At 41.1% G+C, this 10982-nt stretch overlaps 3 protein-coding genes across 3 annotated transcripts; 2 read left to right on the top strand and 1 right to left on the bottom strand.

Moving 5' to 3' along the window:
• Window positions 1–598: 598 nt before the first annotated feature.
• LOC115678456 (uncharacterized) lies at window positions 599–4538 on the top strand. The gene is made up of 9 exons (XM_030601862.2): window positions 599–927; window positions 1697–1888; window positions 2114–2166; window positions 2800–2859; window positions 3001–3240; window positions 3375–3437; window positions 3919–3987; window positions 4111–4156; window positions 4250–4538. The coding sequence occupies exons 1-9, from the start codon at window positions 918–920 to the stop codon at window positions 4318–4320; spliced, it is 804 nt and encodes a 267-aa protein (XP_030457722.1). The 5' UTR covers window positions 599–917; the 3' UTR covers window positions 4321–4538.
• A 531-nt stretch (window positions 4539–5069) lies between these two features.
• Window positions 5070–7353, bottom strand: LOC115678290 (uncharacterized). Its single transcript, XM_030601634.2, has 3 exons — window positions 7161–7353; window positions 6009–6240; window positions 5070–5538 (listed from the first exon to the last, which is right to left on the bottom strand). Exons 1-3 carry the CDS (start codon window positions 7250–7252, stop codon window positions 5242–5244), a joined length of 621 nt encoding a protein of 206 aa, XP_030457494.1. The 5' UTR covers window positions 7253–7353; the 3' UTR covers window positions 5070–5241.
• Window positions 7354–8516: 1163 nt separating this feature from the next.
• Window positions 8517–10639, top strand: LOC115678440 (F-box/kelch-repeat protein At5g15710-like). The gene has a single exon (XM_030601846.2). It carries the CDS (start codon window positions 8603–8605, stop codon window positions 9719–9721), a length of 1119 nt encoding a protein of 372 aa, XP_030457706.1. The 5' UTR covers window positions 8517–8602; the 3' UTR covers window positions 9722–10639.
• The last annotated feature ends 343 nt before the right edge of the window (window positions 10640–10982 follow it).

The following is a 10982-nucleotide window of genomic DNA, read 5'->3' as shown; positions in this document are numbered from 1 at the left end:
ATGAGGGATTGAGAGATAACATTTGTAGGTCCGCTTTGGGTGTAATCTAAGGTTTGGAAACTCTTAGTGAATGTAAACCTTGTTTTCTCTAAATTCATAATAAATTTTTTGTCGTCCGGCTCTCCTCATGGAATGGATACCAACGTTTGGCACCCAATCAAAAGTTGTGTACTTTGTGTCATTTTTTTGCACTGCAAATGTCTTAATATACCCCAACAAGAATTTGACTGACAATCATAGGAAAGATCATCTCGACCCGGAAAATATTGTGAAAAGATTTGCGGCATGTTTTATCATCTAGTATTTTGTTTGGACTTTTAAGTTGCTTGTTTCCTGTTTTTGGTTCAAATAAGAAAATGAGAAAGGTCCGAATTTTGGAATGAAATAACTTGTTCAAACCCAGTAAAACAAATTGAAGGTGCAACTAATGATTACGATTTGAAATTTTTTCTGTAGAAGCCAAAGAGCACATACCAAACTAAACTCAAACATGGTACCAAAGAGACATATCCACATCCCAAAGTGTAATCTACCTTGGGGTCAGCATAAGACGATTCGCTCTTACAGTCTTGATAGTACATCTTGCACTGGAGACAAATTGCAGAATTCCGTCTCTCTTTTTTACTTCAGTGGGAAGAAAGCAAGGCAATTCGTTTGGACAATTGCAGCAGTCGTTATTAGTTTGGCTCTGCAAGCTGGAGACAGTATAAGCGAACGATCTGCAAATCATATTCTCTCGTCTTCCCTGAGAAATTTTTAGTTTATGCGTTTATGATGCCACTTCCATGGGACTTAATTTGCCATTTTCACAAGAGATTTTGTCTCTCTTTGGCTTTGGTTTTGGAGTTTCAGAGTTAAATTTGTACATCAACATCATCAAAACTCATCTGGCTGCCTCAGAGGTCAAAGCACGGTGAATGGCTTCTGGTGATGTCTCTGTCTCTGTCTTACTTCTTTCTGTCTGGTCGAGCATCAATCTTTCATCTTGCCTTGCCCATGTGATTTTCATTCATAAAGGATGGTTGCCCTCTGTCTTATTTGATTGATATGCAACAGAAATGGTGGCACTAGTAATTATGTCGCTCCTCTGTTATTATATGCCATTCAGAATCCATCAAATGGAAGTTTTTTTATTAAGTTTTGGGTTTTCGATGGAGATTCACATCCGCAACACCCTTCATCCGTTACATATCACCTTCGATGTCTCACTGCAGCCGTGTGACCCACGAGCATGATTTAATCCCCTAGTGAATTATTGTGGTTATAATAGAATGATTATTGCTTCCATTGTTTAGTGGAAACGGTAACCAGGACCATACAGGAGACTCCATCGTCAATGAAATCAGGCAGTGGTTTTGGACTTTCTGGGTCACACTTCTTGAATACCGGCGCTCTGGCACTATTTTAGGTTATCACAAGTTGGGAGGGCTTACATGAATCGCTTTTTGCATAAGGTATCGGCATAGCTCTTGATGAGTATGAATTTGAGCAATTCCATACCATTGAAGGGTGCTCTTAGTGTTCTCCTGTGATATAGAACACCTGAACAGCGCCCGGCATATTAGCATCCATGACCTATGTCCAACAAATGCAGTCGATATTGGCATCAAATTATACAATCTGATTCTGATCTAATTAACGCACATGATTCATTTTTTGAGATGATAGTCGTATGTTCTGGCATTACTTCTTTCAGGTACCCTAGGAACTTCAAGAGTTAAGATATCAAATCTCAACTTCAATAGAGCAAGAGTTGGAGAAGCACATGAATCCCATTTGAGGATAACTTGGACAGTGCACAAATCACAGAATCATGCAGGTTTAAGGATAACTTCCAGGACAGATGACCAATGGAGAATATACAGTACTTCATCTTCTGGAAGCCAATGTAAGTACTCATCACTGATGTCTATCCTTTGCCTTTTACTTTTCAAAAAATCCTAATCTACCAGAGTTTCACTTAATGAACCTTTGTGCACTTACGATTTGAAAATCATCAGAACATAGTCAAAGAAAGAAACTAAATAAAGTTGTCTTATTTGAAGACTAATTTTGCTGTGGGCTGGCCTATAGTCGATTACTGTTGACGTTGATTGCTACTTTGTACATGTAGACGGTTCCAAAACGTCTGGTTTCCCAAGGAGACACGCACCAGATCTATCTGAGGTTGAGTTCCTTCTTGCTGGTGCACAACTCATTTATCTCCTGTTTTCCTCTTATGCTTCATTAAGACTATATACAGCTTTTCTTCTACCCAAGCTCCTTAATTAGAAAGGCACAAGTGGATTGTGGCATAATACAGACAAGCATACTCAAAATGAAAGAGAAGAAATAATGCTTTATTTCATATTTGTTCTGCCTTGAATATATGTTCATAATATGATTTGCCTGAATATGACACTAACGGAGAATCTACTTCTACCAATCCTAACCCTAAACGATAAAAAGACTCCATGAAACTCTGGTCAAGTTCCAACATACGTACGTCTTATGTGTTAGACTTTGCTCTCCAGATTTTCCTGTCTCTCCATCTTTGCTCTACTTGATAATCTAGTTAACTTCTGAGGCAAAGTATGATGAGATCTAAGCATCTGTATAATTAGCAGTTTAAAATTTTGATAGGAGGCTGCAGATTATGCTTATGATGATGACTCTAAACAAAGTATCTTGCTCTGATTTATAGGCACGCTTAATGCAGGGACAAGTTTCTCAACTTCTGAATTTTGGAAATAAGAGTACCCTTCTACAGGAAACTTTACAAGTAGTTACCTTGCTAAGTCAGTTGAGATTTATCTGCAGGTTGGATCTCTGATAACTGGCATATGCGAGGCAAGTTCAGTTAAAGAATTTGAAATGAAGGTAAGAAGACCTGGGTTGGGTTCACAAATTCATGTAAACTAAGAGGATTTCACAATTTGGGCTCCAGCCAACTTGTAGGAGTCTTTAAAGATACTCAGATCCAATTAAAGTTCTCTTTGTTTTATTCCTCTCTGCATTTAGCTCGAAGGTTTTCAGCTATATTTGCTGAGGAATCCGACCAGAAAAACTACCACCTTACCTCCATCTCCCCAGTTGCATGCTCCTGCTAAAGCCGATGCAACAGCTGAGGAACCTGTTGCAAGTGCTTTACTCCCAGAAACTTCTTTAGCTATCACCAAATCGATATTCTCCGTAAGTAGATGGCAGATAACGCTAAAGAAAGCCGCTAATGAAGGCTTGGTTGTACTTCAGTCTCCTAAGGTAAGTCCACGTTTGAAAGTAATAATCTCTCTCTCTCTCTCTCTCTCTCTCTCTCTCTCTCTCTCTCTCTCTCTCTCTCTCTCTCTCTCTCTCTCTCTCTCTGAGCTTACTTATCAAAGTTTTATCTGAACCAGGTGGGGTTTTTTAAAAGATCTCGTACTATAAAAGGGACGCGTGCTCCGCCTGCATGTAAAGAGGTAAAAAGACAAGGTTATAAGGCCCGTCTATAGTTCCGAATTGCATCGTGAATTCTTGTCATTATTTTTTCATGTCTAAGTTCTGAACATCTAAGTTATCGAAAAGGGTTTAGCAAATTAAAGGAAAGAAGTTTGACACATAAGCTAATTTTCTTATAGTAGTTGGTTCAGAGAGTGAGTAACCCATCTTCTGCAAACTCCAATACCGCCAAAGACGACCAAGCGACTCGGTAGCCAGGCCTACCATTGTAAAGCTAACAGAGCTCCATTGAAACCTTTATACTTAGCCATGGACTTACTATTTCGGATCAATGACTTGGAAAACAAGTCCGACCGGCTTGTTACTTGTTTAGAGATTGAGCTCTGCTGAACTGGATGGTGTTACCGAGACTACCAAAATGGAAATAAACTTCTCATACACAACAACTTACGCTTAGTGTATATCTATCTTCTAAACTAAAATCTCACTTTTATCTTGCAGAGGCAAATGGTGAAGGAGGGACAAGTAGTCTGTTACATCGATCAACTCGGTGGAGAGATGCCAATCAAGGTCAAGAGGATTTTTCTACTGCTCTTATGTTCTTTTCTGTTCCATTTCACATGCGTTAGCGCATTTTATTGCAATAAAAGTTCAGTTTGCGGTCTCAGATGGTGAATCTCTTTTTAACCACAGGCTGATGTATCTGGGGAGGTCATCAAGATCCTTCTGGAGGATGGAGGTATCTTACTTCTAAACTTGCTGTTTTTCTTCTTCCCTCGCCCATTTCTGGTGAGTTTCATTTATCTCATTATTCGTGGTGTTCATCTTACAGATCCGGTTGGATACGAGGATGCTCTCATAACCATTCTTCCTATTTCGCCCGAAATAAAGATGTTGCAGTAGATGGTTTTTCTAGAATTTGTTTCACAATTCCAAATTATCCGTGCCAACTGATTGAATCTCTTATTGACTTCACCCAAATCAGATGTGACCTTTTCATTTGGCCCATTTGTACCTTTTTTTTGGTCAAAAACCCCTTTCTACTTGACTGAGTCCGTGATTGTATCTTCAGTATATGACCACTGCTCTGCGATAATGGAGCAATTGCGCATTTATCCTGTCCTTTTTTACTCCTTCATGCTCTTATTTGGTGGGGAAAGATATGGTAATTAAACCGTTCATCAGCTATTGTCCACAATTACATCCTTGGAAGATCATTAAGAGACATCTTATTTCTAACCATCATCACACGGATTTTTTTAGCACCTCAAATGAAAGTTTCTACTACTTGGGGCAGCTTATCACAGAACATTACAATGTGAGATCACAACATTCGTACCGCAACCATTGTCACATGATCATGTATTGAGGGTGGGAAGAGTAATTAGGTGCCGATATTTTTTCCGGCATCTCTCTCTAATTTTTACTCATGGACAGGGGATGCACTCTAATGGAGTTGGCCTTAAAAATCTGTATGGTTGACGTTAATCTAGTCAACCAGAATGAACGGGAGTGGAGCACGAAGCTTGATAGACTATAATTGCAGTTCCTAATAGCATAGCATGAAAGTGGAAGGTGTTCAGTATCACAAAACCAGCGGTAGAAGTTGGAAACTAAAAAAAATCAAATGATCAAAATCATTGGGCAACGACTTGATGAAATGCTCTAATGCAGCTCCTAATCATGTCATATTTTTTTCTAGAGTTGCTTTACACAAGGCTGGTTCGCCCAGCGAAAAATATGATTTCTCAGTTAATCCTTCTAATTCTAGTATTTTGCAAAGAATCGTACTAGATGTCATATACAGATGGATATAACTATCTTTTATTTGTGTTTTGCTTTCTCATGTTTCAGTCTATGCATATCGACCTCCCTAGTTCTGCACATACGTACTATCTTTCTCACATCCTTCCGCATTGAGGCGTAGGCAGAAACTGCTGCAAAGAACAACGCCGGGTACATACAAATGGATTTTGTTGGATTGGAGTAAGCAGTCTTTGCAAGCATGACTTCCCTAGCCAGGCCCCAAATGACTAGAAGCGCACCGAAAAAGCTCATCTTCACTGGCTTCATGAGACTAAGAAGAGCTCCTGCCACCATTAAGTAGCTCCCCGCGAGTACCTGGTGTATAAGCCAGAGTGAGAAGGAGAAATTATAAAGAAGCTCGCCATGACAAAGAATCAAATGGCCTTTTCAACTTGCAAAATGCGCTCAGCTTGAAACTCAAAAAGTTGTGTAGACTCTGCATTACAGAAAAGCATGGCAATGCAACTTTTCTGTGATAGAAAGTGTTGAACCTATAACTAGAGGCTCCAGAGAGGATTTATTCAATACCTGGCCATGCTTGCCAGAGTTCAACTAAAGCAAAAAACAAAAATGAAAATAAAGATCGTGAATCCTACATAAGACAAGAATGGTGCAAAGGATACAAAAGTCAATGTGTGATTAGATGACACATGAGGAGCTTCCAGATCATTCCGAGTTTGCTGCTCTCTAGTCTTAACCTTCAGCAGATGAAGAAAAACTCCAAATAACACAGAATACCCCAACTAGTAAATTAAAAATGCCATTGTTAGAGAAACGGTGAAGACCTCAATGCGTCGAAGATCTATAGCTGATGAAACCGCCTTCGAATTGGCGAAATTGTAAGTGTCTAGCAAGTCATCATAGCTTGGTATGGTCTTGCTCATCACAAAAGCATTGGCAACAGCTCCCGGATAGAGAAGAGCTTTAACTACAGACTGAGGGAAGAGTTCGCTCGCAAACAACTGAGAGGATGTAACCTGCATTGGTGTTGTGCACATTCCAATCCTACATGGAACCCTGCAGAGCCAGAAGAAAAACGACATAGTTGAATCTGCAGATGCAGAACACTGAAAACATACAGTAACTTCCTCTAAGCCACATATCGGAGAAAACAAACCAGACCCATAATCACATCCACCTGTCATCAACTCGAACCCACCGTCTTGTATGTGCTGGTTTTCTTAATAGAATAACGTGTTTGGATCTTTTCTTCATTCCTTATCCTTTCAATAGTCCAACCATTTCTGGTTTTATAATCTTCTCAAAGTGTTTATATAAAATGAAACTACTAAATGATACTTTGATTGGTGGCAATTACCGCATAGGTAATTGCCCATCAGCACTCTAAAAATCGACCGCCCGGAAAACTATAACGACATCAACAATCGATCAATCAAGGGATTCACTTCTAGCCAGCGCCAGGTTAGGAACCATTCACGTTCCTCCATTTTCCCTCTCTCACAGCCATATTCTAGATGGAAACATTAAAACGCATTAAAAGCAGGGCATAAGAAACTGGAAGAAGCAAACTATCAAGATCACATATTTATCTTCGTGGAAATGTAGTGTTTGCTTTTAATCGAACACGTCAGTCACCTTCCCAAAGAAAACACAACATCGCTTCTGTCATCATCAAGAACCGGACATTTTTCCTACAGTACGAGGGTGAACAAATCGTTGATGCATTTGTTCTCTTGTCCTTGTCAAAGACCGAAAACGAATGACCCATTTGCGCTAGGAATCAAACCCAGATCACCAAATGCAGACCCAATCACAGCGGAGCAAGAAAACGACATCATCATGGCACCAATCTTTCCATATAAAAAGATTCTTAATTTCTTGATCAAACGTTCACCATATCATGTCAGCCGAAAAGGGTACAAAAGGAACGGGAAAAGAGAAGCTCAAGTGGGGGGAGATAAACGGCGGAACATTACCTGAAAAGAGGGACCTGAAGAATGATGAGGAGAAAGAACGCAAACGCAGCAACGGAAGAGATTGCTCGAGCCCTTTTCCTTGAAGAAGACATTCTTCCTTTAATTGAGAAAAAAATCGAAGCTTTGCGAATAGAAAATCAGCAAAATCTTGGTGGGAGACCCCCACGAAACCGAGTTGAAGCGGGAGGTTGCTTTTCGCGAGAGATCATGGCGGTAAACTTCCAAATTTCGCGGTCCCACGGGCTCCTGCCCGCCGTTCTTCTTCGATTGGTCGTTTTCCGCGAGAAACGACCTGTCGTTGTTGCCTGGTAGCCACGTCGACTTTTTGGAAGATGTTCAAAAGTTGCAAAACTCATTTTCGATTTTTGGCATCCAGATCCTTTGTACGATGGCTTACCGTCGCGTAAGCCTTTGTAATTCTGATGTAACATTAAATGAGATGTGACGAGCGAGGGAGGCAGCACCCCCAAAAAAAAAAAAAAGAGAAAAAGTTTCATGCCCGATTGCAATAAGATTTGATTGCATAAGTTTCGTGAGCTAAAATTCTTCGAAAATGAAGATCAAAACGCTTTCATGAGTGTTGAGTTGCGATATATATAATCAGTCAAAAAATTCAATGAATTTATCCTAATCGAAAGTCTTAAAGAGTATTTGTGGAAAAGATATAATGGGTAATGACATGTTACTAAGAGAAAGAAATTGAGTTTCAGTCCGAAACTTGTAAAAAAAAATGCAAAATAAATGGTTTACTTTGTCACATGTCGTTACTCGTCAGAAAAATCCATTTCGCGGTTCGAAAACTGTCTTGATTTGGATTTAGATTACGCGAGCCGACTATAGGAGCAAAGTAGCAACTGAGCAACTTCCGTGAATTTGCGCTAAACTGGTAAAAGGAAGAAGGCAGAGAAAATCTAAGTCGGAAGAAAGTGAGTGAAAAATTCTCACTTCAGTCAATGGTTTCTTAATGGTTTCCTGGTGGATTTTAGTTAGTTTAAGCCAACATTTTGCATAGAGTAGTATGATGAACATTTGGAGCATCTCATTCTGAAGGCCCTACCACCTTCAGAAAAAGTCAGAAGTAAGCACCCAAGAAATTATAGATGCAAATGACTGGTTCAGAACTTCAGAAGTGGCACAGAGATTGTAGCTTCGTTTTCTTTATATTCACTCCACAACTCCTCTTGAGGGCTCTTCCAAGAACCAACCTCTCTCACTTTTAAAATGAAAACTAGTACGAGAAAAGCATAAATTATCACATCATCACATGTGGGTCAGACAAATGAATTCAAGTGGGTCACGCATCCCCATGAATACCCCCATCTTCAATGATTCACCACCAATAATCGCACGGTGACCACATAGTTGCTGTTGGATTGAAGCATGTATAGATATAGCTGCGCAATTCAGCTAGACAAAACCTTCACCGTCTTCTGTAAAAAAAAATGTGGAACAACCTTCCGTTAGACATCCTTGCCAAAATCTTCTCCTTCCTCTCTACGGAATCGTTGGCCCGGGCCAACTCGGCTTGCCGGCATTGGCACAGGTGTGGCAGAGGTTACCTGCTGAGCACCGGATCTGCGCTGACCTGGAAGCATCCACCGTGGTTTGTGGCGGTGCCTATTCGCAGCCTCAGTGCATGTTGCTATGTCCACAATCCGAATTCGGATAATTGGCATGCCCTTCCCATTGATTTCTTGCCGGACCCAGTGAGGCTCATTTCTCCTATTGGTGGTGGTCTTATCCTGTTAAGATCCACAAATACCACAGTCCACCAATTAGCTCTGTGTAACCCTTTTACCAGGCAATATAAGCGATTGCCAAAGTTGAACATTTCGCGCACCAATCCGGCCACAGGAATAGTAATGTTAGACCCGAGCCGAGGTGCTTCGGCCCCTGCTTTCAGGGTGTACGTTGCTGGAGGAATGTCTGATGCCCCACGCAGTTGTGGCACGTATGAGTCCACGTTGGAAGCCTATGATTCAGTTCATGAGAGGTGGCGGATTATCACGCTGATGCCAGTGGAATTTGCGGTGAGGCTGACGGTCTGGACTCCTAATGAAAGTGTATGCTGTGATGGGGTGCTGTACTGGATGACCTCTGCCAGGGCCTACAGCATCATGGGCTTCGAGATCGGGACGAATAAGTGGCATGAACTAAGCGTACCGTTAGCAGATCGGCTCGAATTCGCAGCGCTGATTCGCCAAAACGGGAGGCTGACGCTAGTTGGCGGCACATGCGGCGGAGCAGTATCCATGTGGGAGCTCGGTGAAGGTGAGGTTTGGAGTTTGGTTGAGGAAACGCCATGTGAATTGGGGTTGAAATTGTTAGGCAGGAAGGCGAATTGGGGCAGTACAAAATGTGTGGGTACCGATGGGGTTATCTGTTTGTATAGAGATCTTGGGTCAGGTATGGTAGTTTGGAGGGAAATGAAAGATAAGGGAAGATGGGAATGGTTTTGGGTTGAAGGATGTTGTTCTGTCAGAGGCAAAAAAGTGCAGAATTTCCCAATAAGAGCAGTGCTCCTTCATCCGAATCTTGCTCCATCTCACTTCCCCGATTAATGTAGACTTGGCAAAGCATTGATCTTAATGTCTATGTCCTGGGGAATTCTCTCAGCAAAATTTTGTATAAAAATGTAATCGCTGTTAATCAGTATCAAAGATATCGTCCTGCTTCCACCATGACTCCTCATTTCTGTTCTGCAGTAGTGAAATCACTGAACGGGAAAAACTCAGGATGTCGTTCAAGATTAGATGCAGGTTGTCTAGAAAACAGGATCCCTGCAATCAAACTATGATTATAAAGAATTGTCAAAGCAACTGTGCGGATATGACTCTATAGTTGATGGTGCATGGAACAAAGCCTGGAGCATTTTCTTACTGAATGGAAAATAAATTCAAAACTGCAGCTGGAGCACCATAGGCAAGGTTCTGGCGCCCTGTAATAGCTACTTGCTAGCTCCTCTGGTGGCTCGCACCAAGGGTGGTGTGGCTGAGCCACGTCGTGTGACGGACAATTCCATGGTTCCACTCTATCTTCCTAAGTCTCAATGACGCAAATTCTGATTATCAGAGAGGAGACGACTCATTTTTTTGTTTCAGCTGAGAAGATTAGTAAGAGGAAGGATTAAGAAGGTCATATAGTGCTCAAAGAAGATGTACAGAGGATACTGCTGCCAAAACCCCGCATGATCTTATTTTGGTGCATGATACCCTACTACAAGGGCTCACATAGCAGACCCTTGTTTGTCAAAATATGATTGGGGATATGAGTGAGAAGGGTAGAGTGGATAGTCGAAGGGTGTCAAAAATACCCAACCCGAACTAGTCAACCATACATTATCATCTGCAGGTTCTGCGATGATGGTTCTCACTTATCAGATCTATCTCAGCAAAGCTGTATACAGCATCCTGAGGTGCACATTCCGCCTTTCTCGAGGAATTTCAAGAGTGCTTGCCCAACAAAGCTATTCTTCCATATTCAGTCCATCCACATAATTTTGATGATTTGGCTGGTGGATATCACCTTGAAACTTACCTATATGAATGCCGAGAAACCACATACCAGATGAACATCTTAGAAAATAGCATGCTCTAAGACTTCTTATTCACATAATATCACGTAAAGTGTAGTAATGATGGCCTTGAATACTTCAAGTATACCTAGACGACTGGAAACAGTCCAGCTCTCAAATGGATAAGGTGGTGTTATTGCCTGAAATCAAACTTTTACAGCTTGCGCTCTCAACAATTGTGAACAGTTTATGAGAATGAGAACGTTGATATGAATGCTTACTAAGTTCAAAATGAAACCATCAAGTGC

This window comes from Syzygium oleosum, unplaced genomic scaffold, assembly GCF_021117445.2.
Source record: "Syzygium oleosum isolate NSW1041296 unplaced genomic scaffold, Sole_v2.1 Sole_v2.05, whole genome shotgun sequence".
Lineage (NCBI taxonomy): Eukaryota > Viridiplantae > Streptophyta > Magnoliopsida > Myrtales > Myrtaceae > Syzygium > Syzygium oleosum.
This window is presented reverse-complemented; position numbering and strand designations above follow the sequence as displayed.

Coding starts and splice junctions, on each gene's coding strand:
- LOC115678456 (XM_030601862.2), top strand. Junction 2,860..3,000: donor TTAAAGAATTTGAAATGAAG/GTAAGAAGACCT, acceptor CTCTGCATTTAG/CTCGAAGGTTTTCAGCTATA. Junction 3,988..4,110: donor GTGGAGAGATGCCAATCAAG/GTCAAGAGGATT, acceptor TTTTAACCACAG/GCTGATGTATCTGGGGAGGT.
- LOC115678290 (XM_030601634.2), bottom strand. CDS start 7,252: ATGTCTTCTTCAAGGAAAAGGGCTCGAGCAATCTCTTCCGTTGCTGCG. Junction 6,241..7,160: donor CTTCAGGTCCCTCTTTTCAG/GTAATGTTCCGC, acceptor CTGGCTCTGCAG/GGTTCCATGTAGGATTGGAA. Junction 5,539..6,008: donor TAGATCTTCGACGCATTGAG/GTCTTCACCGTT, acceptor CTTATACACCAG/GTACTCGCGGGGAGCTACTT.
- LOC115678440 (XM_030601846.2), top strand. CDS start 8,603: ATGTGGAACAACCTTCCGTTAGACATCCTTGCCAAAATCTTCTCCTTC.